This window comes from Thermothelomyces heterothallicus, assembly GCF_042370625.1.
Source record: "Thermothelomyces heterothallicus CBS 202.75 unplaced genomic scaffold P884_scaffold_7, whole genome shotgun sequence".
In the NCBI taxonomy this organism is placed as follows: Eukaryota; Fungi; Ascomycota; class Sordariomycetes; order Sordariales; family Chaetomiaceae; genus Thermothelomyces; species Thermothelomyces heterothallicus.
Genome location: NW_027192568.1, coordinates 1245676 through 1271063, shown reverse-complemented (window position 1 = coordinate 1271063; position 25388 = coordinate 1245676). Strand labels below are relative to the sequence as shown.

General features: G+C 56.5%; 5 protein-coding genes across 5 annotated transcripts; 2 read left to right on the top strand and 3 right to left on the bottom strand.

Annotated features, from left to right (window-relative positions):
• Positions 1-8042: 8042 nt before the first annotated feature.
• On the bottom strand, positions 8043-9661 carry P884DRAFT_122778 (uncharacterized protein). The gene is made up of 3 exons (XM_069437161.1): positions 9651-9661; positions 8904-9587; positions 8043-8835 (listed from the first exon to the last, which is right to left on the bottom strand). Exons 2-3 carry the CDS (start codon positions 9352-9354, stop codon positions 8096-8098), a joined length of 1191 nt encoding a protein of 396 aa, XP_069299030.1. The 5' UTR covers positions 9355-9587; positions 9651-9661; the 3' UTR covers positions 8043-8095.
• A 24-nt stretch (positions 9662-9685) lies between these two features.
• P884DRAFT_268825 (uncharacterized protein) lies at positions 9686-10459 on the bottom strand (the record flags this gene model as incomplete). Its single annotated transcript, XM_069442230.1, has 3 exons — positions 9686-9948; positions 10023-10276; positions 10341-10459. 3 exons carry the CDS (start codon positions 10457-10459, stop codon positions 9686-9688), a joined length of 636 nt encoding a protein of 211 aa, XP_069299029.1.
• A 1463-nt stretch (positions 10460-11922) lies between these two features.
• Positions 11923-12344, bottom strand: P884DRAFT_298790 (uncharacterized protein; the record flags this gene model as incomplete). Its single annotated transcript, XM_069444639.1, has 3 exons — positions 11923-11997; positions 12092-12242; positions 12307-12344. 3 exons carry the CDS (start codon positions 12342-12344, stop codon positions 11923-11925), a joined length of 264 nt encoding a protein of 87 aa, XP_069299028.1.
• A 3034-nt stretch (positions 12345-15378) lies between these two features.
• Positions 15379-16373, top strand: P884DRAFT_276711 (superoxide dismutase; the record flags this gene model as incomplete). Its single annotated transcript, XM_069442990.1, has 3 exons — positions 15379-15450; positions 15519-15723; positions 15805-16373. 3 exons carry the CDS (start codon positions 15379-15381, stop codon positions 16371-16373), a joined length of 846 nt encoding a protein of 281 aa, XP_069299027.1.
• A 3286-nt stretch (positions 16374-19659) lies between these two features.
• Positions 19660-21912, top strand: P884DRAFT_196743 (pyridoxal phosphate-dependent transferase; the record flags this gene model as incomplete). The annotated part of the gene is made up of 5 exons (XM_069438000.1): positions 19660-19819; positions 20019-21347; positions 21474-21560; positions 21646-21685; positions 21759-21912. The coding sequence occupies 5 exons, from the start codon at positions 19660-19662 to the stop codon at positions 21910-21912; spliced, it is 1770 nt and encodes a 589-aa protein (XP_069299026.1).
• Positions 21913-25388: the final 3476 nt, after the last annotated feature.

Genomic DNA, 25388 nt, shown 5'->3' with positions numbered 1-25388 from the left:
GGGACGTCCGATGCCGTACGGTAGATATCGGTTCGTAATCTCGATTCTCAACCAGACGGTCAAGATCGGGCAGACGTGGGTGGAATTAGGGATGTTTGTGCGTCGGCCTCGTCAGCATGAAGAGCGTGAGCTGCCCCTGCCCAGTCCTGAGTCTGTTGACGCAGTCACTAAGCTCCGTTGCCGACAAACACGAAACGCTAGAGGTTAAGGACCAATCTCTGGCAGCACGGCCTAAGTCCTGTCGGGTTGTTGGTGACTTCGCACTAGGAAAGCCCACAAAAAACTGTGGGTTAGATATAAACCAAGGAGCGCGGCGGCGCCGAGGTCAGACGCATCGATATAAGACACCGAAACACGCAACTGCGGAACGACAGAGCGTATACGCGGTGCCTCTCAGTGCTCGTCTGGGCTCCGCGGAGATCTGAACAGGAGGTGCCCAACTGTTGGCCAAACGCCAAGGGCGAGGGCAATGTTGTGCTGAGAGGTTCCTGTAGCGAGACAATTGGCCGGAGACGTCTGAGCGCAACGGGATCCGTAGGGCGAAAGCGAGTCTGCTAGCCGCGTTGCGCGCTCAGCTCACACTCCCATAACCCTCGGAACCGGAGGGAGAGGTCGGTCGTGGGTGGCTAGGACAGGGGGCCTCCAGCAAGTGCTGTTTTTGGAAGCCTCCGTGCAACGTTCCAGTTGATTCGACCTTGAAGTTTGCTTCAGGTGCGAGAGTGGCTAGAGATTGGGACTCTAGGAAGCGGGAATCTACGACAACTGACGGGTTACACCCTTCGGTGCTTGCAGGATGATTTATCGTTTGTGGATGATGAAGCACCACGGCGCAAGCTCTGGCTGATAGTCACTGACTATTCCGCTCAGTGGCAAGCGCGGTGTGCTCTGGTGGTGGCATACAAGTTCGACCGCAGCCAAGTCTCAGAGGACGCGCCAGCAAAGGCCGACTCCGTTATGGATCAACTTGGTACGCCGAGACGTGGCTGTGTGCCTTGAAGGAGCAGTTCCCGGCCAGCAGAGCAAGCGGTGTGAATCGACGATGTTGAACTATAGGAAAAGGGAGGAGGGGTGTGTGTTCACCACTATTGCCGAACTGTGGAATGAGTACCAGGGATTCTGGCCATTCAGCTCTCGGAGTCTCAGCCCTTCTCGCCTGCAGGAAGCAAGGCGAATCCGGAGGACGGGCGGTGCAACGTTGGTAACGAACGGCGTGACGACAGCAGCGTCGACCACAAAAGACTCCCAACCAGACTTTGATGCGTCGGAAACGACTGACTTGTCCACGCACGAGGGATGGACCTCAAAACTCCACGAGACTCTTGACTGCAGCCGGGCCAGGACCGTGCTGATGCTCCAGGGGAAGTAGCAGGGTCGAGTCAATTCGGCGTCTTGCTTTTTTTTTTCTTTGTTGCAGACCTTCGTTTCTTTTCCTATTGGAGGGTGTCGTTGTCTCTGTCCTTCTTTTTTCTGAGTTTCTGGGGCGTGCTTCTCCCGAGAAGCTTGATCAACTTGGGTTGCTGGAAGATCGCAAGCTGCCCGCTGCCAGTTTGGGCGACAATCTGGTTGGGGGAAAGAGGTGGCCTCCGATAGCGTCAGAGGCCGTATTCGGATGCCGGTCGCATGCGAGACTGTTCTGTCTCGGAGGATTATTGTCGTTGTGACAATCGTTGTTGTTGGCCGGCCGCCCAGGGTAGGAGCAAATGGTGGAGAATGATGATGGTCTTCGATGCGAACCGGAGAAAGGGAGGAGTGGCGAGGTTGGGCAACGACGGGGGAACTTGAAGGGTTGTATGATTCCCGGGTCGTCTCTTTATTAGAGGCAGGAGCAGCGGCGGTGGGAACAATGAGTGCACAAGCCGGACATGGAAGGTATGGGTGCACCTCAGGCAGGAGGACAAACTAGCGTAAAGCCCGAAATCATACCCAGGCAGGAACACGGTCGCCTGAAGAATAAAAAAAAAAGGTATGGAAACCCAACCTCATCCGGCTTGCGCATCCAGTCTTTCCACGCGAGACCAGGCCTCGGAAGGTTAACATGGAAAAACGGCTGTTGGCCGCCCAGGGGCATGGGGTTAATTCATGCTTTGATCATTGCCAAAGGCTGAAACACCGTTTTCCAGCATTTGGCTCTCCGGATAGATGTCAGGATCATCTTCACAGCTTCCCACACTGGGGGACGCTGGCTGGTCTTACGATTAACCGATCTGGCAATCAGGGCAACATCTTAGGCATGTGCTCTCGGCCGTTCACCCTTGCATGCCTGCAGCGATAGGATTGGACTGCACGTTACCTGCGCCGATGGCGATCCCCGTTCTTCCGTCAACCATCCATAAACAATCCCTCGATCGGCTTGATCTCGGCACCAACCAAACGCGCAGATAATGCCAGCCAGTGTTCGGGGGCACGGCGCCGTCCCCTTGCTGCCCGCCCCCCTTTCGGCGAAGCTTCTTTGCGTCGCGCGCTTCTAGCGTGGTCGTCCGCTTTTTTTTTTTTTTTGGGGGGGGTTGGGGCACAACAGTAGTGGCCCTGAAGGGTAAGGGTCGCATTCGCTGTCCAGGATTGGCAGTGAGTTATGTGGTATCCGACCGGGAACGGCCTCCGTTAAAGGGAGATCTGATCTTGGAATCTGAAAAGCGGGCGGGCATGGAAGGCGATCAGGAAGCCTGGAATGTCTTCCCAGGGTCCGAGCGCATCGCGGACCGGTCCCAAATAAGCCCGAATCGCAGAGTTGGATAAGTGCAACACGATTGTAGTCTCGCAGCGGTGCCCACCAGTTCGGAGGACAGGCGCCAGCACTTCCGTCGAGCTGCCCAGGGCTGGCAAGACATCTGTCGGAGATGCAGCACGAATGGCTAACGTTATCTTGTGCAGCAGAACTTCAATACCAAGGAGGATTGGATGATTGGATGGTTTCGCTGGAGCTTTCGCCATTTCAGCCCTTCCTTACCCTGGCTCGTGCTCTCTTTCAGGGCAAGCGCGGCCATTCGGCGCGACCAGCTTACGGATTACTCTGATATTCTCCGAGCTCCCCGGAACTCTGACACCGTTGCAGTTGATCGCAGCCCAAGCTCCGGCGTAGTAGCAGCACACACAGCGGTGCGTAACTTCTTGGTCCTGCGCCCACAGGGCGTCTGTCGTCTTGTCCGCTAGCGACCAGAAGTCGCTCGTAAACCTGCAAGACCTCGCGAGTTCAATCGGGAACGGAACGGGCGCTTGTTGGGCCGAGGGGAGTGATCCACTGCTCTGTAGCAATCGGCGTTATTAGCCGCGCTAACTGAGAGTGTATGCACGCATACTCCGTACAACACTAACTATAGCATGTTGAAGCCAACCAACGAAGGCTTCCAGAAGGTGGCCAACATTTGGTTAAGCATGGAACGGAGGGGAGTCTGCCGGTCCCGAGCGTATTCCGCGCAGTACAGTACAGTACATACATACGCTAGGGTATTGAGGCGTGCGGATTGTGTACTGCGCAGTAGGTGCACGAAAGTATGGTTGTCAGCAACAAGGGGCCTGCTGGATAAACCAGGTTTGCTCTGAGACCACTAGTGCCGGGTACCTTGCATGGACTCCGAGCTTGGGGCGTGCGAGTGGCGGCGCGGCTTTGAAGACTGGACGACGAAGTGATCGAGTCGCATTGAGAGAGAGAAATAAAATCACGGCATTGGCTCGTTTCTTCGTCCTCGCTCCAGCACCTGACCCCTTCATTTCTCTCGCCCATTCCTCCGGCATGCACTACAACGCATCGCCATGCAGCTTCGATATTGGCTATTTGGGATGCAGGGTGGCCCAGTGGTACTGGAGAGTCGGATATCTCTCGACACAGCCAACAGTTGGTAAAATGCCGGCTGGAATGAACGTTGAAACCCCCCCTTAGATGCGCTGCCGGCCCACGCCATTATGCTTCCGGAGGGTGGGGCCATCCAACTTGTAACAGCTGTGTGGGCAACTTCCCTTGCTCGATTTGGACACGCTGCTGACAATGGGAGGCCTGAAAGCTCAGGAAACCCTCAGGAACATAACAATAGATGCATCGTCTAGCTTCTTCTCGCCCGCTTGGCGGTTAGTCTAGCTATAGAGGTTCCCAGCCGGGCACCAGGAGGCCCGATGCAATGGGAAAGCGAGGACATGCATGTAATCCGTACATATACATACTTTTACATTTGGGACCCTACTGTGTAGATATCTCGCCTGGTGGCAAAACAATGTCCACAAAATTTTGAGCTTGTATCGGATATTTTCCAGGGTAGACATGTTCGATAGCTTCTAGAAGTAGAACAGCCGGACATGGGACGAACCAGAAACGACTAGCGCATGAGACTAGATCTGCCCTTGGATGCCGGGTTGACCGAAGCCTCACACGCTAGTGTAATCCGTCGTGTAGTTATGTGTGTCACTTTGGACCATGTCGAAGCAAACTTGGGCGATCAAACGGCCGGCGCAGCATGCCAAACTCGGGCAGGAATGCAGTTCGCAGACACTTCTTTCTTGTCCAGGACGCCCACTCGATCGAGCTTGAGAGGCTTTTTTTGCGCCTGGGGCTCCCGATTTACATTGGCTCTCGGGGTTGGTGACTATGTTTCCGACCGAACCTGATGATCAAAAAATAGGGCTCATCATGTTTTGCACCAATGGCGCCCACTGAATACTTGCTCGGGTATGTACGGACGACTGGAGGGAATATACTGGCTGTGTTGCAGTAATAGCCGGGGCCCTCACCCACTAGTTCGGAATCAAGGGCCGGGAACTCGCCAAGTAGGCAGGGGTAAAGTGAATGACGACATGGCTCGAGGGGCAACGGTCCGGACCCCTAACCCTGGCATGCAGCTAACCTCCACCATATGGCCCCCATCTTGCATGCATCTCCGTCAATTGAGGATGAATTGGAATATTGATGCGACAGATATGAGAAGACTAACGGCAAAACATCACCGCAATTCCGACAATACTTTTAGGAAATCCATGTACATACTATCGGGAAACCCTTGGCCAGAGCAAAACGAAAAAAATTGTCTATGCCTCTGGTTGCTGGCTCGCTCTGCATTGGGGAGTGATGCAAAACCACAGATCAAGCTCTCGATGGTTTGATTCGTCTCGAATACTCCGTAGTCGTGTCGGAGATAAATTACCTCCGGGATTCCACCGTGACGAGGAAATCCTTTCGTTCTTCTATGTTTACAAGATCAGACAAACTCGAAAGAAAATGACCGAGGTTGGGCACTATTACTGCGGCCTCCAACAAAGGCAACCTACTAGTAACAAACCATTTTATCACTCAGTCGCTCATGCATACCTTGCAGCGGGCATTTCAACTTGCATACGAACTACACCACAGCATGCACCACAGCATGCACCTCCTGGGCATGGATGGTGTCTCCGGATCAATTGCTGGCGCGTTGTTGCCGCAGTAGTGTAGCCCTCAATGCCCATCAGTGGGCCGAACGCAAGACAAGAGACTGCTCACTCTTCTGCAGGTTTGATCTCCGTTTAGCCAGATTACCATTTATACCTTGTTGCCTCATACTGTCATATTCTCGTATCTACGTGTATATGTCGTCCTCGTTAAAGAGGTCGTTCTGCGACAGGGACAGGATTTTGGCAATAACAGTGGCATCGGTGGTGGCCATCGGCCCGTCTGGCCTGGGAATGGTGGTCGTTAGTTGATTGGCGATCTGGGCCCGGAGATGTAGCATGCCATATTAAGGTCCCTGTATCGAAGGCAGGCAGGGACCTGCGCAGTACTTTTCCGTCTAAGGTTGCCTAATGTCTAACCTTAACTCGGCCCACGGGAACGACCGCTGACTCAACTCTATAAGACTAAGTCCCTAATCTGGAGAGTTACCGGGGATGTTTCCAGGTTCCATTTGGTCGTTGGTCAAGTCTACTCAGCAATTCATCACCCTGACTTCGGGTGTTCTTCTGTAGGCGGTTTCGAGCTCCTAGGTAAGGAACGACTATGTAGGTGGTTGCTGCCTCGCAGCCTATTATATTACCAAACTTTGCCAATAGGTCCGCGGATCTCGCCGAGCTTTCCTTCTCCGGTTGCCTGAAAGCACCTCTAATAAGCACCAGCTGCGCTTCCTACTCGGTGCCTGCTTTGTCCCAAGATACTTTGCAATGCGAGGGTTCGAATGCCGTTATGTTAGGAACAACCTTACTCTCTACCTACCTTGGTGATCCATGCCACCTTACCAACCTCACCTCCTACTTCTACCAGGGACTCATTATTCTCGGGCATGTCGGTGCTTCGTTCGTGTCGAGCCCCAACAGGCGACACGCAAACAGGCGAAAGAGCCTCTTTTGACTTGAATTCCCGCATTCACCGGTGAACGACGTCGGCTGTTACATCGCGTCTTGCCATCGCAGCTCTCGGGACTTTGGATGGGACGCTGCCTGCTTGCCCGGTTGCAGGGGAAGACGGTGGCCCGCCGCGCGGAGGAGGGGTTGTCTCGCATGCACCACACGAGCTCTGCTTCCCGGGTTCGGCTGTTGTCCGTTCGGCGCCACTCCGGAACCACCCACACGCCCACACACAGACGCATGCAAACACGCGAGCAGCAGGCTGATCCGGGCCGACGACGCTCCTCCGCAGAGCAGCAGAAAAAAACAACAACGACGACGACAACAACTTATCCTGCCTTTTTCGGGCAAGTCGTGACGAGAAACCCCCTAACCCCCATGCTTCTTTTTTTTTTTATTCTATCCCAACGAAATAAATGATTCTCGTATGATTTCTGACCGGTAAACCACCCAACACTCGCCGGATGTATTGCAATTACTCCGTAGAAGCCCCAGGGGTCTGCAATGGGCAGCTACCTTAAACTACCTAGATACGAAGCAATAACTAGGGAGGTACTTGGTGCTCTCCACACGGCGGCAGCCCTACCCTAGGTACCTACCCTCTGCGTAGGTGTTTTGATACCGATATTAGGGACCGGATAAAGCAAAAACATTGAATATTCTACCGGCAGAAAACGCCGCCCAACACCCGTCCCGTGTCTGCGCGGGTTCTCCCGAATTCTGTTAGCAACCGGTGGATGCATTCGCTTTGTTTGAATCGCTTGGGGGGTTAGGGTTAAATAAACGCGTGCCAAGGTCGCAAGCATAAGTTAGCGAATTCGCCAATCTTCTTTGCCGACGGCACTCTTGAGTGACATAAATATCGCCTCCCGCGCCGGGCGTACTGTGCGGATCTAACGTGGAGAGACCGCCAGCAGGTAAACGAGTTCTCATATATCACAATTTATTTCGTCCTTAGCCTATCTTTTGACTTCAGCCAAACGACATGCCAGGTTATGTATATACGTTGATTATGCGCTCGACGCAGTTGTGGTCCCCGGTAGCTGTTACAGGATTAAGGCACTCGGAGGCCAGATTTGGCCGACCCACCACCAGGGATGACGGACCAGGGTTCAACATGGATGTAGACTACGAGCTTCTACCAGTGCCTCCGGCACTTGACACTAATCAACCATCATCATCATCACCACTTCTGAGGCTCATACGAGAGTTCCAGCAGGGCCTGCCACAGCGCTCACACCGCTATGGTTATCCCGATTGCAGCACACCCTGCCGTGCTGTAGCAGATACAGAGAGAGCAGAGGGAGCAGAGGGAGCAAGAGGGTAATGCCGGCTGATATCATCCTCGGACTCGGCCGGCTCCGAGGCGACCGCCTCATCCTGCTCCTTCTACACGAACCGGAAATTGTAACGGTCGTGGACGTGTCTCCGGGCGAGCCGCTTGGCGACCAGGTTGGCCGAGCCGAGGCCGACCAGCGTGCGCCTGGGCTGGCCGTTGCGCGCCAGGACCTCGGCGCAGAAGCGCCGGTTCTTGGCGACGTTCATTGCCGTCTCGTGGTCCCTGGGCTCGTCGCAGACCTTCGGTTTGATGAGTTCGAAGGGCGACGCCGTCGCCAGCCACGTCACCGGTTTGCCGGGTCCTTCGCATGCCCATTTTTTTGGACTTCTTCACGAAATCGGCAAGGATAGCAATCGTGGGCGACTTCGGCGGGTGTGCGGCCGACCGCGTTCTCGATGCACAGCAAGCTTGGGTCGAAGTCGACGACGGCACGGATGATGGCAGGGTCCGCACCCTTCAACAACAATATGTGCAGAGGTGTGTGTCTCCAGTACCGCTCAGCATTCTGAAGGCCTGTCTCCCATCCCGGGGCGATATGTCGATAATAGTCTTGATAATACGAATCACGTCCTTCACAGCGTCGCCGGACGAGGAAACGACGCTACAGATGTATTGGTGGAAAGGTGTCTGACCGCCCTCTTCCAGCCTGTTGCGCTCCTTGGGCATCGGAACGAGTGCGTCGCGGTCGAGCAGGTCCAGTATTGGTCTCAGTTGCTTTGCTTTCGGCGTAAACGAGAGAGCCACGTGGCCAGCAAACGCGGCGATGAGAAGGGGCGAAGTCTGCGTGCCGCCCGAACCGCTGATGCCCCCCCGCGGGCCAGCTTCAGCCCAATCTTTTCTGCTTGTCGGATTGGTGGGTTGGTTCGTGCAATAAAACAAGCACATGCCCGTGGCGTGACCAGAGACGCACCTCTTCTTTCCGTAAACTGCCGATCCCTGATACCACCGAGGTTCGACCTGTAGCTCCACGCCTGCATTTTTCACCATGCTCTCCAGGGGTAATCCGGCCCCTGTGCGGCGGATGGTTTCGCCGAGCAGCTCTACGTGGCCTCCCTCGATGGCGGCCTTGAAATCATCAATGGGAAACGAGTAGAAGCCGGAAACTTCATCTTCAGCATCGAGCGCTTGCGCGGTCCAGTGTTCATATATGTCGAGCAGAAATTTCAACTTCTCCGTGTCATTGTCCAAGATTGCCGCTAGGGAGAAAAAGAACGAAACCATGATTAGCTGCGACCGAAAGATTGGGGTCGTGTACCTGACATACCTCGAAGAGGAGACACCTGACGATTAGCCCCTTTGTGATGGAAAGCCATCCAGTCGACCATTTGCAGCGGCTTGGTGCGGCTGTCCACCTTCATTGAAACCTCGCCGACGTTCTCGATCGTGAAGACGTTGTCGACAATGTGACTGTAGATAGTTGGCCGACCTTCGTCGCTACTTGTTGAGGCATCGTCATCGTCGGAATAGTCCGAGTACTCGTCGGCGTGGTCCATTGTGTAGCGCGTCTTGGACTTGTCCTCCGGGGCGTACTGGGCATGTGCAATTTCGAGAAAGGCCTTGGCCGCATCGTAATGGCCGCGGGAGTACGCAAGAGAGAATGGGTTTTTGGAGTTCTGGTCGTATACAGCGATCTTGAGCGGAGCTTCGTCTTTACCGTTTTCGCTAGTCCAAGAAGCCAGTGTCAGGACCTTGATGGTTTCAAGATCGCTATTCATAGCAGTGGTGAACCTTTGCCCTGTTAGCAGCAATACGTTGACTTTTCTTTCTGGGGGGAGAAAAGGAGGGAAGGGGAGGAGGTTGGGACGATGAGGGAAAGGGCCTCGAGGCTGACCCGCGTCTTGGTCATCTCCTTCGCTTTTTCTACAGGCAGGGTCAGGGCGAGCACCAAGATGAGAAGTGCGTCCTTCTCGTCAAATTTGACCGGCAATAGAACGTCGGCGCCGTATTCCTTAATTGGATCTCGTCAGTCCTGGCCACCGAAACAAGCGTCGGTTTCTAGTCGGGAACCTACCTGGACCAGGGGTCGAACCACGTGCACATGACCATTCACCACGCGAGGTGAAGGGCCGAGCAGGGCGTGTCCCAGGCAGTGAGATTGATGTCATAAACGTCAGGCTCGTCTTCGTTATCATCGCCTGCGGCGTCGTCAAGCGGAGCGGCTTCCTCGATCTTGACCTTGGCAAACAAACCGGTCGCCATGCTTTTGCCCTCCGCCTCGGAATCAGAGCCGTCTACGAGTTCGCCGTCGGATTCGTCGGCACCCTCGGTTACTTCGCCCTCGGTCTCGCCACGATCGGTATCCTTGGAATCTTCTTGCCTGGTTGAGCGGCTCATGTGAGCCAATGAGGTCCTATATTTAGAGCTCTGATAAATAACCGCTTACTGATGGTGATGGCGTGCTTGGTCCTCACGACGGTAATCCTGGTAAGGACAGCATCGCGGACAGCTGCCTCGATGGCTTTGATCTTCTCGATAGCTTGCTCTTCAGTGAGTCCGTACAAAAACATGTCCACATCGGAGGCGGGACAGAACTTCTCGTGGTAGAACTCGCGCAGGCCGCGCTTGGTGCGGCTGTACTCCTCCGGAACGGGAAGAAGAGTGTTAACTACCGACGATCCTGCTGCAACAACGTTGCTCCTGGAGGAGGTGTCAGCTGTCCTGTCGCTCCCGACACATTTTGGGAAGAGCACAGGGAAATTACCAGTCCAGTTCGCTGAGCGATGACTCGGAGAAGATGTTGAAGTTGCACTGGAACTCTTCGATCGACTGAACGACAGCAGGAGGGCCGTCCGGGCGCCGAATCGTAGGAGGAAGAGGCATGATATACTTGGATCTTTCTTCCTTCGACTCCGCCTCAAGATTGCGGGCCCTGATCTTGATGCTGGGGGTGTCGTCGGTGAAGAGAGGTAGGATATTGACATAGGGGTCCTTCACCAACTTGTTGTCGGGATCCTAGGCAAAAAACTGCCGGAGATGCGCCTCAAACTTGCGATACGGCTCTAGGAGCTCCATCATCGGTGTGTCCGGGCACTGGGCGATATGTCTGACGAGGCCCGCAATGGGCATGGGCGGCGCGGGAGGGCTTTGCAAATCCCAATTCCAGCAGCTTGAGTATCGTAAAAGCCTGGGATCATATCCATAGCCCAATGGGGTTTACGACGCGATCAAGGGTTGAGCCGTGGCTTCCTGGCGTTGGCGTTGAATTAGCGCCCTGGCCAGCGCCCGCATTTGTGTGTTCCACAAGTTGGCTGTCTGCCTGGAACGACATGGCTGCCCTCGCAGGGAATGGAACGCGAAGTCCATAGTATTATTCCCTCGCTCGTGTGATGCCCCACACTGATGCCTGGGCTGCCTGACGAAAGGACTCGCATGAGCTCTGAACAAAGGGAAGGTAAAGTAATTTGGAGCCATCGTGAAGCTGCAATCATTCCAGGAAGGAACTTGAATGAGGTTGACCTGCCCGCCAAGACCTTGCCTCAACATTCGAGCGACTCTTCGATATCGTGGTCCTGAATCACAACCCAAATAGTCTCGCTTCTCTGTCCGGGAGAGAGGCAAAGAGAAACGCAAAGCGATATTAAAAGCAAGAAAAAAACAGCAGCTTAAACAATAGCACGACGACTCTTCAAAACAAAGGTCTGGCAGGGATACGCCTATTCAGCTGTTGTTGTTCTTCCTCATGCATTTGTGGTGCTGTGCTCCCTTCCTCTCTTCACCTCAGGGCAGCCTCTCAAGAATCCAGAGTCGAGGCACTGCCCCATTTCGTCACCCTGTCCCAATCGAACATCCAACGCCGAAGTTGAGCAGAATACCGCAGATTCCCTCTTCCCCTGAAGAGAACCACAACTGCAGCCCATGAAAAAATGGGTGGCCTGATCACACATTGTCTGCATATGCCAGGACCAAGTGTCGACAAGAGCGACGAGACCTGGCCACTGTGGCGCAAAAGCGCAGGGCTTGAGTGTGCGGATGACAGGACGCGCGCTCCTTCTCCCCGGCTTTGCACCGAATGGAGGTGCAAACAATATCCGACCCGACCGGGCTCTCGGAAAGAGGTGAAGAGGAAGTAGTTGTCTTGCGTCGCTGAAATCGCAAAGCACCCAGAAACGCCCAGTTTGGTGAGTACAGCCGATGTAATCTCGCCTCATTCGAGGAGTGCGTAGAGAAGTCAAGCCCTCATTCAAGCAGAAGCCCTTACGCCGTGTCCAAATGATTGCAAAAAAAAAAAAAAAAAAAAAAAAAAAAAAAAAAAAAAAAAAAAAAAAAGTCGTCAGATATTCCCATTATAGTGCGATCGCGCCCCTCCGGTTCTCGCGTAGGTGCAACAAGCCCTGGAAGCCGCAGAAGACGAGGAATCCCTAGATACAACAACCACGGTCAGCCACCGACTCAAACGTAGCCGAAACGCTCCATGATATTGGTAGCGCAAAGCCCAAACGTCCGCAAACTTACAGCGTAGATGATGACGGCTGTGAAGATGGTCGCTGCAACCTCCGGGCCGTTTTCGGGATCCTCCTCGCCGCCGACGAGTTCGGGATGGTTACTCCGGAAAAGGAGGCCAAGGACGGATAGAATAACGATTGCAAATATCGAGATAACAAAGCTGCCAAAGCATTAGCATAACCCGTTGTCCCAAAGGGATCTAGCTCGGCAGCAACGTCACCTACCAAGACCATGCTTGCATCGCGCTCACGATGGGCTTCATCTTGGGCGGCGGCAGCAAGTGCGCTGCTCAGCGACACGGGCAGTATCGTTTCAGAAAGCGGTGCAACAGATGCGGAAGGTTGGTAGTCGACAGGTCGCGGGCATTCGGCAGTCACGGATGGGCCTATCGCACGCTCGGTACTCCGCAGATGATGGTTGGTGCTTGGGAGTTTCATGGCTACGGCTTCCACCGACCAGGAACTACCGGCCAATGACCCACCCATTGGTGCCTCAACAACAAGGCAGCAATCGATGAAGGCAGTGGTGGGTTGCTGAAGACTTTGACTACACACCCTCCCTGCCTCCAAGTCCAGTACGGATTTGCTTTTGTCATTCCAACATCGAACTTCGCCGGCCAACCTGCCACAGACAGTTCGTTTCACGTTTTGCTCGTCGGCTTCTCAAAGTTGGAGCCAGCTCAGGTTTCTACTTGTGTCATCATCATCCAATCTGGCGGGGTCAGCCTCGAGCCGAGACAGAAGACCCCTAGGTATAATGGTGTACATGCATTTTCTTTGTGAACGACAGTCAACTGGGATGGTTCTGGTTGCGTCTTGACCGCTCCTTCTGCCCCAAATTCGCTCTATACCTTGGGGGCTGTTTATATACACACCCTGGAAACTCGGGGGTCTGGGTCCAAAGGATCAACTGGCATTCATGTGAAAAGGCAGCGCTGAATGTATGTGCCATAAGCCGCTGGGTTGGCCTTTGGCTCTGGGATGTCAAAACCGCCGTCCGGGTCAGGCTGCGAATACCACAGCCTAGTCTTCAACCACAACCTCTATGTATTCTCCGGTTACACAGCCGGTGACGCGTCAAGTTAGCATGAATTTTTAGCTCACAGTTGTGACGCTCTTTTGTACACCAGCTTGCCATGTTGTAAGTTCGGGTCAACCATTCAGTTGGGTCAATCTCGGCCGGAAACGAAACGCCAAGAGGCCATTGTGTGGGCTGCTGAAGTTCGACCTGAAACGGGCGAGTCTCTGCAGAGGGGCGCTGGATGGCTTTCGCAATTGGTACGGATTACACAACTCCGCATTCAGCTCTGCACCCTGCACCGCCTACACCATTGCCGGGACCAGCCACGCTCACCTCTCCCCTGGGACGCGGGCATTTAACTTTCAGCAGTCTTAACAAAGCAACCATTTTTTTTGCTGCCCCGAGGCAAGAAGACGAGTCGAAGGATTTGGAGAATGGCCTAGACCAAACTCAGCCTCTGCAACGCAGGCAGATCCTGGGAACCTGACTTCAACCGCCTGCCGCATCCGCTAACTGCTTCTGTTGTGATCGTTGGTTGTTGGTGGTTGGCATGATGTACAGTAACTGCCCTGCATGCTGTTGGTCCGCAGCCATCGCCTTCCCAGTGCTCGATCGCCAACCGTATCCCAGCGGGTCCTCAGGTTTGTTACGTGTTGAAGACCTGGACCCCAATCTCTACGTTGGGAACAACGGCTTTGTGAGAGGACGCCACCATTTCTGCTTCCCAAAAGCGCATACTGTGTCGCGGATGCTCCTTCCGAGGGAAGGATTGGCACACGTCAGACCAAGTTTGGCGGCATGTCATAACCTACCATTTGACTCCCTTCAGCAAAGGTAGCAGGTAGCATCGGCAGTTGCATTTGAAATTGTATACTCTAGGTGACATATACGTGGGATCTCTCTTGCATTGTATTGTACCTGGAGGGTGTATGTACGGATCCGTATGTATGTATGTACAAGGGTACGAATTGCGGTGTTCAAGGAGCGTAGCCGCCGTTGGCTGCTTGCTTGACCAGCTGGCCAACCAACCACGGCCGTTTCTAAAACAATGTCGGCTGTGCCTCCCAGGCCAACCTGACTCCGCCCATCCGAGATGGGATGGCCACCCATAAAGGGAAGTGTTCTGTACAGCCCCTCCGCGCTAGTTAATCAGCAAGCGCTCCCGGGTTCGACAAAGCCGAGAAGGAACGTCTTGGGTTTTTTTTGATTGTCCTTTTCTCGTCTTATTCTTGAGCCTCCAAGCCAGATCTGTATGGAGCCTATTTTACTGGTAGTGCATAGTACAAAAACAAATATGACAGTCAATTGTGGCAGCGTCGATGACCACCACACCGTTGTGGCGTGGAGCTGCAAAGTTGGCCGCCCAAGCGACCAACGGTTGGATGTGCTATTTGCAGGAAACTCTTGTGCACCCGTGGTTGGTCAGCTCGTGGGCGAGGAAGCTCGGCAATTAAGGGTAATCTGGAACGAGTTTGGGGTATGGGCGGCAACTACGGCGTACTCTGCAGGCACGGAAGCGGGTCACGCAGGGACGGCCTGCATTCAGGTTGGGGCGCGCTTCGAAGCCCTGCATACCCGTAATCAATTGGGCTTTTGTTGATGCCACCAGCCTGCTGGCACCTCACGTAGGTACCGTGACTAGTACGACACCTCTGAGGCCGGCAGCGAGTGTTGCGTGAGCAGTGTCGCTATAGGCACGGCACTTTCTGAACAAATCATGTCCTTGATCAACTACGGATTAAATGGGCATCGGACTGGCAAGCTGACGCTGTCGGCCCGGCACCTCCAGATCCTCAGGTAAGTGTAATCCGTACTTGCCCGGCAACTTCAAAGCGAACTGCGCCCCCCCCCCCCCCAAATCCCATCATGTCCGGCTCAAATCCTGCGGCCTTTGACTCGCTGCTGCTGCCACAACCAACGAGTTAGCGAAAAGCTTGGCTCTGCAGGCCGGGCGTCACACGCCTCTCGGCATGATGTATGTACCTCTAGCTTCCTACTGCCCTTTGTGTTCTTGTACATTCAGGTGTATGTACTGTACATACACGTGCGCTGCACACACCTACATGCTCGACCGAACCTTATTTTTGGCGCCATTGAGTCCACACAGGACCAGGCTATAAAGAGGACGCCCTCAACCAGCTCCGGCCAGCCGCCACCTCTCCTCCACCCTCTGTCGCCAACTAATCGAAAATTGGTTTCGGAGCATTGTGCGTCCTCTTAGTATCTCCAGCTGGTGCTTTCTTTTTTAATTTACAAATATTCCATATTACAGCACAATGCGTGTTTCCACTCACCTCTCGGTGCTGCTGGCTGCGGCCAGCACCCAGATTTTGGCCCAGGAGACTGGCGTATGTGGCACCGGACAGCCTCCCCATATTTCGAGGTCCAAGTACGGGCACTGACATATTGGCAACAGGAACTGGGAGATGCCGCTGAGGTGACAAACAACCCCGTTGGCGTCGTGTACAAGGCGACTCTGCCCGACTCGGCATTCTTCAAGCCTGCCTACCCCGACGGCGGCAACATCCAGGGCGAGATCACGGCCGAGGCCAACAGCGACGGCAAGGGCGTCAAGTTCACCGTGAGGCTCAGCAACCTGCCCAAGACGGGTGGCCCATTCCGTATGTTTTCCAAGCCCGGCCCCCCCTACGCTGTTGAGAGATGTTGCTCGTACCTTCTGACTTTCCGCCCCTTTCCCCTAGCCTACCATCTCCACGTAGCGCCCGTTCCCGAGGACGGCAACTGCACAGAGACGCTCGCCCACCTGGACCCCTACATCCGCGGCGAGGACACACCGTGCAACGCGGATGCGCCGGCGACGTGCCAGGTTGGCGACTTGAGCGGCAAGCACGGCAAGATCCCGGCAAACAAGACCACGTTCGAGACGTCATACGTGGACCTGTACGCGTCGACGGTCGAGGGCATCGGCGCCTTCTTCGGCAACCGCAGCATCGTGTTTCACTTCCCGAATAAGACGCGCATTACCTGCGCCAACTTTGAGAGGGTCGGCGGCGGCGCCGACCTGCCCGGCGATGACGATGACAATAACGACAACGACGGTGATGATGATGATGATGATAACGCCGGTGGCAGCAGCCCGTCGCCGACCACCGCCGCGCCTCCAAGTATTACCTCGGGACCCAGCAGCACGGAGGGAGCAGGTGCTCCGCCGACCGAGACGAGCGATATCGCGACGGCTGGCGCTCCCGGGCTGCGGGCGAGCGTCGCAGGCGCCGTGGTGCTCGGCGCCGCTGTCGCGGTCCTGCTCTAGTTCGGTAACGCCGACATCAGGCCGCGACGTAAGCGGACCGCCATCGCCGGCAACGAGGGCGCCAGGGCGGTGGCGTTGGAGGTTCACGGCTACCGCTCTGGAGAGCGGCGATCGCATTACGTTACGAGAAGGCGGTTGCTTCGTAGCTAATGCAGAAGAGATCGGCGACTGGGACTCGTTACTTCTGTCATAGTGTAATAAGGGCTTTGCCTCGTCTTGTACACTGCATTCTAATGGATACCCGAGGCGTTAGTTTCGCAGCTTAACGTGGGCTGGAGCAATCAGGGCGGAATAGGAACGAAAGAGCGTAGCGCGATAACTATAGATTGTTTTTGCTTCTCATTGGCACGAATTGCGGAACTGAGTTGTTCCAGTCGACGAAACAGGATGTGATGTGACGGCAATTGATGTCTGCCAAGGTCGCAGCATGGGAGATCAGCAACGCCGTGCTCGCCAATCAATCCCTCACCGAACCAGTGTAGCAGCTCATGAAGAATCATCACTACAACTCTCGTTGGCCTCTCTCCTGCTTTCCTCGATATGAAGCAGGATATTGCTCGCGGATACGTTCGTGGGATGTTCGGTAGTTCCCGTGTGCCCTGCAGGCGGTTCGTTGAAGGAAGTGGAGACACGAGGCCGGTTGGCAGAGGAGCTCAAGCAGGGGTCGGTACGGAGGAGAACTTAACTATCCCCGCTTACCAATCTGGGTTCGAGCAGGGTGCGGTTGGCGCCGTGGCCCCTTCCGTGCCTGGTCTTAACCCCGGCATTTCACGCGCCAAGAGAGATCCTGGGCGGCGATCACTTGGACTTTCCACCTTGGGGAGACTGCTTACAAAGGACATACTATGTACACTACACCACCGCATGGAACTCGTACACACACTGCAAGTAATCCGTACTAATGTCCCTGTGTAGGGAACTTGAATACGATAGATAATATCCTAAGGGAGGTCCACTCGAAGCTCCATGCCACTCGGGCAACGAATGTTGAATCACATTATTTTCGCTCCGCGAGTTCCAAACTCCAAGGTTCTTTCCGCCACGCTATTCACGCAAGTTTGATCAAGGGACGCAAAGCGCTGCAGAAAACTTCTCGCGCCGATCAGGCCAAGTTAATCCGTACTTACTCAGCACACCACACCAGATTAATTGCTAGCTTCCGCCAAAGAGGTTGTCCTGTGAAGGCGCCACAATATCAATGTCTCACACCTGGGTTCGCCCAGAACAGTTAACGAAGCGTCCATCAAGTCTGCACGTTTTGAAAGAAAGAACGAATAACGAATGAAAAGAAAGAGGGAGAAGAAAGAAGAAAAGATCGACTAAGTCGCGGAGTACCAGACAGATTGCACGGAGAAACTTGGACACTCAGGCGCCTCCTTCGCCTCATGGATTTGAGGAAATCATCGGCCGTACATAACTATTTCCAAGGTGTGGCACACGGAACGCTCGCTCTCGTTTCTGCTGTATATGATCTGCGATGGGACCCTTCCAGGCATCCCATCGTTGAAGAACCTACATAGACGGCGCCGGGAACACTGGCCCCAGGCCCGATCGGCCAGCGTCATGCCGGATGGACTGCTACGGCGCCTCAAAACACCCTACAGCCAGCTCGGACTTTGGCTGCAACCGCCACCTCGATGCTACCTCTTCCGCCTCGAGCTACTGGCTCCAGGCTCCACGAACCCGGTCAAGAACGAAACCACATGCATAAAAGATGCGCAACCCTCCAAACGCTTCACACCCCAGAGAGATGAAAAAGTAAACAGAGAGATGAGAGAGAGAGAGATAACAGGGGGAAAAGTTATGAGTCGGGGAAAGCTCGTCTGATCAGACAAACTGCATTGGACGGGGCGGGATCGACATCCCGCTGCGGGTGACAATTCCCATAGGGCTACAGACACTAGCCGAATCCACCAATCGCCCGTTCCTTCACGGGCGAAAGCCGCAAGTACTCACCTTCCTTGATATCAATGGGTGCCGAAGGGCAAGGGACTATGCACCTGCATTAGTGATCTTCCTTCTTGGCTCACGGAACGATGCGTTGTTTTGTTTGGTGGAGAAACGCAAAGAGGACGCTGTCTCAGCTGAGCATGACCGCTGTCTGCGCCGCTCTTCTGCGAGACATTAGGCCGTCAACATATGTAAGTGGCAGCCCTCAAGTGAGCGCCATGGCGGCACAGGTGCATGGCTGGCTTACACGACCTGACCGATCCGGCCTCGCCAGGACCTAGCCGTCGAGCCTTGGACTGCGCGGCGATGCCCGGGACGCATATCTCGGCCACGCCCATGCGGCCGTCCAGGCATCTATCTCTTTCCGACATCGTAGGGTGGTGGACTTACCCAGGCCGGGATTGGACGAGAAGATGGATCGGTTGGCAACCTGGCTGTCCTGGTGGCTCCAGGCCAGGGGTCCCGACTCCCAATCATTCTCGTCGTCACGATATCGAGCGGGGAAGAGGGGACTTCACGACCGAGAGATTCGGCTCAGTCTTGATGGTCGAGTGCTAGCACCGCTGCTCGGAAACGGGTCCGGTCCCGAGGGTGTGTCAGCGTTCCGCAGCTACGTACGGTATGCCGTGTCGTCGACGCCTCCCCAAGTCACAAGCGATCTCCTGCCGCTCCCAGGTGCAGACAAGCATCGCAAGCATTCCGCGCTGTGCATAATGCCATCTAACTACGCTTGCCATGGGGCAGATCAGCAATTAAGCTGGCTCGCCCCTCATCCTGGAGACCTTGGGGGACAGTCTCCCATCATTGACTGGCCGATAGCGATGCCCAGTTCATATTCCAACGATCACCGCCGACTGAGACTACCCATCTCAGCCGCACCTCGGTACAAAGTTCCCTACAGGCGGCTAGATTATTGATTTTTGGACGTAACCCTACCGACTCATGCTCACGGATTGTGACCTGGACGGCACACGAAGATGGTAGACATGTCCCCTGCGTCCGCCAAATCAAAGGGAGCGCATGTGAACACGAGCTCGTGTATAAGAACCTTACATTCTCTGTCTCAGACACATATCTCACGCATGAGAAGGGAAGACACCGTCCTCATTGTCCCAGCCCCGACATGGCTAGATCTGACATATTCGCTCACCTCTCCGGAGGGAATCAGAGACGCCGCGCTTCGGCTTCTAACGGAGACGTGAAACAAGTGACGCAGGATGCCTCGTGGCGCCGTAAATCACTGGTTTCCATCCGCCGCCGTCTCGGCCCGGGTCTCAGGGCCAAGTCCCCATCACCCGGACCCGATCCAGACGTACCTCGCAGTCCTCCCGCGGTCATGACCGACGGTGAGTCGTTCAACAGAAACAGCAGTGGCAACAGCAACAGCAGCAGCCACCAAAGAAAGAACAGCTATGACAGCAACGCCAAGATCCCCTCCCCTTACCCCAAACCTGTCGAACTCATCCGCCAGGAACAATATCCTCATATGAACCAAGGTTCGTCCGCTTTTTGATTCCTCCAGTCCCTTCCCTCCCCTTTTTCCCTTGCACTCACTCAATGTTCCTCGCTACCGCCGTCACCCACTCTACTCCCCCCCCTCCCTCCTCTTCTCTCCCTCTCTTCCCAATTTGTCTCTTGCCTTCTCCTCTATCGCGTACACGAACCGAGAAAAACCAACGTTAGCTGTCGAAACAGGGACATACCTCGACCACGGCGGTGCCACCGTCCCGGCCCTGTCCACCCTCCGCCGCACCACCGCCCTCCTCTCGCGCAACCTGTACGGCAACCCGCACTCGGCCAACCGCCCGGCCGCCCGCTCCGGCGCCGCCGTCGACGCCATCCGCGCGCGCGCCCTCGCCTTCCTCGGCGCCGACCCGGCCCGCTTCGACCTCGTCTTCACCGCCAACGCCACCGCCGCCATCAAGCTCGTCGCCGACGCCTTCCGCGACCTGGGCGAGAAGGTCCTCTCCCCCACCACTCCTGGCGCCGCTGCTGGCGCTGCTGCTACTGCTGCTGCTGGTGGCGGTGGTGGTGGTGGTGGTGGGGGGTTCTGGTACGGCTACCACCGCGAGGCGCACACCAGTCTCGTCGGCGTGCGCGAGCTGGCCGCCGGGGGCCACTACTGCTTCGTCGGCGGGGACGACGAGGTGGAGGCCTGGCTGGACGGGAGGGTCGCGGTCCGGCCCGGTTCCGGACCGGTCGTTCTTCCGGGCTATCCGGGCATGGCGCCCGGTCTGGTGGCGTGGCCGGGGCAGTCGAACCTGACGGGCAGGAGGTTGCCGGTTACCCGGTGGGTGAGGAGGGTGCGGGAAAACGGGAGGAGGAAGGGGGACCGCGCCGCCTCCGCCGCTTGGAGGGACACGTACACCCTAGTGGACGCGGCCGCGCTGGCCATGACGAGCGGGTTGGCCGAGCTGTTTGCGGACCCGGAGGCGGCGCCCGACTTTGTCTGCCTCTCCTTCTACAAGGTCTTTGGCTTCCCCGACCTGGGCGGCCTGGTCGTCCGCAAGGAGTCGGGCCACGTCCTGGCGCTGAGGAAGTACTTTGGCGGCGGAACCGTGTCCATGGTCAGCGCCATCGGCGGGGCGTGGCACCTGTCCAAGGCTCTGGGCGTCGCCGCGGCTGCGGCGGCGGCGGCGGGGGAGCCCGCAGCAGCCGGGGATGGGCCGCACGGCGGAGCGCTGCACGAGGGCCTGGAGGACGGGACGCTGCCGTTCCACAGCATCCTGGCGCTCGGGGAGGCCATCGACGTCCACGGCGAGCTGTACGGGTCCATGGACAACATCTCGGCCTACACGACCGCCCTGGCCGAGAGGATGTACCGGGGCATGCGGGCGCTGAGGCACGCGGACGGACACTCCTTGTGCGTCATCTACGAGGAAGGGTCCGTGTCGGGCTACGGAAACGCCACGCGGCAGGGCTCTACCATGGCATTCAACGTCTTGCGGCCGGACGGGGGCTACGAGCCGTACGACAGGGTGGAGAGGCTGGCAAACGACATGGAGATCTATGTCCGGTCGGGAGGTAAGCGAGGAGCGCCCAGTGAACTCTGTGTGGTTGGTTGAACTCTTGACATGAACCTGGGCGAGGGGGGTAAAGGCGGGGGGGCGTATGCGTTGGCTCAACTGACCTGATAATCAACAAATCCAGGGATCTGCTGCCCCGGAGGCTTGTTTACGGCCCTCGGCTATGAGCCCTGGCATCTACATCGTGCGCGATCCGCTGGACATCAATGTGGTAAGTCTCCTTTTACCTTTTTGTATATGTGTTCCCGCATCCCTAACTGCCCAGTGCTTTGAGGCTAATGATAGCGGAATCGTAGGCCCTAACGGCATTGGTATCATCAACGAATTGCCCACTGGGTAAACACCCACCAATCAACCCCCTTTCCCTCTGTTGCCTTCTCTCTGGGCCGCTGACCCTTCTCCAAAATAGTGTGGTACGAGCTAGTCTCGGAGCCATGAGCACCGTCGAAGACGTCGATCGGTTCCTCTCCTTCCTGCGTGAGACCTTCATCTCGCGGGAGGACAGCGCGTATGCGAGCAGCAACGGGGACGGCTCTGCCTCACTGAATCGGCCCGAGGACTAGAAGAGAATGAAGCTCCATGATGGACGCAGCGCAGAGATGCAAAAAAGAAGACAACGCCTGGCTTGTAGGTTCGATGCAAGACACGAAGATTGCTTTCCAGCAGACCTCCGTTTCGTATGCCAGATAGACCGATCCTCGATGTGATGGTCCTCGGACGCGTTTCGAGTGCCCCGTTACAAGCCAAGTGGTTTCGCCCATTTGACACCCGATAAGCAATAATAATAGCAGGCACGTACATACATGTGCTTCTCAAGTGACCGCTTCGTGGCGATCGGATCTTTCCTAACACTCCTGAAGTGGATTCCCTTCGGCAAAAAACCCAACAGACCTAGGTAAAATACCTGATATACATACAACGACGTGCCTGCCAGGTTTGGATCCTGGTGCCGCAATGCCAACCTGGTCGTCCGCCCAAAAACGGATCGAGCCCTGCTACAACCGCAAAGTACATATAAGAAGAAGTGGGAGACAAACGGCACTACAAATCAGTAAATAACAGCAACTGCCAGCGGGTATTTGGCGGGGTATAAAGAGACCCAAGATGACAAACCACAACATGCAGGAAATGTGTAACAAGAACTGAAAGGAAATGAAGAAAAGAAGAGAAAAGGCGAAACAATTAAGAGGATCAACCCCCGAATGACTCGATAAACTCCACTATTGTTTTCTTCACAATCCTCCAACCGTCAAACCTGCGCTCGAGAAGAAGGGTAGAAGAGTAGTATTTGGATTCGGATAAAGATCCGATGCGGAACATCTCCCGGTTCCCTGCCAGCCCGTTTCAGTTCCGCACCTGGATTTGTTGCGCGACGGGAGAGAGCATTGGGCGGTTTTGACGACGATAAGACAAGAGAGACCTATCATCAATTACACCCTCCAGCGCGGCCTCGCGTCCTTCGTCCCCGGAGCCGCGGAGGCACTGCTGCTGCTTCCCTTGCGCATCGCGAACCTCGCGCCCGCCACCGCCTGCGGACTCTCCCTGCCCGTGATGACGCTTCCGGACCCCTTGGCCGCCACTCCCGTCGAGCTGGTCCGCGACTGAGGCGGCATGCTAGTCCGCCTGGACGTCGCCAGCGAACTGGCTGGTCGCCGCGGCGTAGTCGTTGCGGTTGTCGTCGTGCTCGTTGCTCCTGGTGGTGAGAAGTCGAGTGGCTTAGGTGGTTGAAGCGAGGCACGCCTGTTCGTGCTGTTGCTCGAGAGGGCAGGCGGCGCCGACGGGTTGGAGGTGAGGCGGGGTTTGGAAAAGGATCGTAGGGCGGTGGACGACGGGTCCGGAGAGGCGAGGCGCTCGCGGAACGAGAGGAGGCCGTTTTTAGAGGGAGCGGCCTCGGGGACGGGAGAGGCAGATGTGGCGCGGGAGTTGGGAGTGCGGAGCGTGGGTAGCTTGGATGTTGTGGAGGGCGCCGCAGAGGAGCCGGACCGGACCGGGGTCGGGGCTTGTTTGCTATAGGGGCTCGGAGTGGTGAGGGTCAGAGGTTTGAAGTTGTGGCCCGTGTCGATGTCTCTTGTATTCGTCGATGGGTTCCACTTTGGCCGCGTGGCCAAAGACGAAGAGGGCCGCGATGCCCTGTTTGCGGTTGGCGTGGCCGAAGTGTCTCTCGACGGGACCGACAACGTCGACGTCTGCGCCGTTACCGGCTTCCTGGTCAACTGGGTCTTCGGGGTGGGCAGCGACGACTGTCTGCGACTCGCTGGCGTGTGACCTGAAGCGCTGGCCGACCGCTGCTTCGGCGCCTTTACGTGCTGGGTCGAGCTGTTGGGGCCCTTGTTCGACATGATGACGGACGAAGGGGGGGAGCTCTGGGGCGTCTCGTGGCCGCTTGCAAGGGTCGACATGTCGTTGGACAACATGCTCGAGACGGAATCTCGAAGCTGCTGCTCCTTCCTGTCGGCATGCAGCTCCTCGATGGAGGCATCCATATCCGCCATGGTCTCCTTCAGTTCCTCCCACTTGGCCCTCATCTCAGCATGCAGGCGGAGAATCTCGCCGTTGACCGTGAGCCGGTCCTTGACCCCCTTGTCGATGATGGCCAGGACCCGCTCGATTGCCGGGCCGTAGTGTGTCTTCTTGGCCTCGTACTTTTCCAACTTCTTGGCCATCACGGGCTGGTTGGTCAGGTGCAAGCCGGCGTCGATGGCCTCGCGCAGCTTGCCCATGCTGCGCTCGACCGACTCGTACATCTTTTGGGCCTGGCGGCAGGCGCCGCGGAAGACGAGCACCCAGCGGTCCTCGCCGAGCTCTTTGCGCAGGGACTCGGCGTCCTTCTCGAGCTTCTTGTAACTAGCATCCAACTCTGCCCTCCGGGCTTCCAGCTCCTCGCAGGCCGTCGGGAATATGCTGTCGGCCCTCGCCTCGAAGACGGAGAGCCTCATGGGCAGGAAATCGAGGGAGGCTCTGAGGGGCTGCATCCTCGCAAAAAGCGCCAGCAGGCTCGAGTCGTCCTGGGAGATGCCGGTCGCCCCGGCCGAAGGCGAGGTGGGGCTGACCGGGAAGACGGGCATGCTGAAGCGGTTGTTGGCCGTCTGTAGGCGAACCGGGGCTCGGGGCGTGTCGTCGTCCGCGAACGGCTCCAGATCGCCGATGTCCGTGCCGTCGCCGGTCGGGACGCTCAACATGGATTTGTGGCGCCGTTCTTCCATCTCAAAGACCAGCCTGGCAAGGTCGTCCATCTCGTTCTCTATGTCGCCGAGCACCATGTCCCACAGCTCCTCCCACTCCATGGCGATCTCGACCTGTGCCTTGACGTTGTGCAGCGTGTTCCGCATCTTGGCCCACTCCTCGAGAATGGCCTCCATCTGGGCGACAGCCCTCCGGAGGTCGTCGGCAGAAACGCTGGCGATATCCTCCCGGCTCTGCAAGTCCTCGATGGCGCCGACGTAGACCTTGATCAGCTCCTCGAAGCGAACAATGGCCTTCTCCACCTCCTCGACGCCCTCGCGGCCCCCGGCCGCGGCCCACTCGACGTCATCATCGCTCTCCAGTCCCGCTATCACCTCGGAGGCCTTGTATATCCACCCGCGGATCTGTTCGGCGGCGCCCAGCAGCGCTTTTGTGGCCGCCTGGGCCGTTGGTATGGCCGAGATCTTGTTGGACAAGGAGTCGGCATCTGGAAGTTGCAATGATGTCAGCTGAGCAAGCTGATTCGCGAAAGAAGCTCGCGAGAGGGTGTAGATGGATCCTGGGCGTTGGAGGCCGAGAGGGTTGAACGGGATAGAGCCTGGGTCGAAGGAATCGCGCGCGGTCGGCGTGGTAGGGTTTGTGGCGCGTCTTGTCGGCGGTGGCGTGTCCTTGGGGAGAGGCGGCGGGGGAATAATCTCGGGTGTCCCAGGTCGCTGGGGCGGGCGGGTGTCTCTCGCGATGTGTTCGTCCCTCGTCTCGGGCTGGGCCTTGACACCGTTGCCGTTGGTGTGGTCGGGGAGGCGGTACTTGTTCGTGTCCATTTCCAGCGGCTCGGTGGCGGCAATTTCCGGGAGGA

Excerpts from the sequence above, each read along its gene's own strand:
- P884DRAFT_122778 (XM_069437161.1), bottom strand. The coding sequence starts at position 9,354 with ATGAATAGCGATCTTGAAACCATCAAGGTCCTGACACTGGCTTCTTGG. Across the intron at positions 8,836-8,903 it reads TCAGGTGTCTCCTCTTCGAG|CGGCAATCTTGGACAATGAC; the intron begins GTATGTCAGGTA and ends TTTTCTCCCTAG.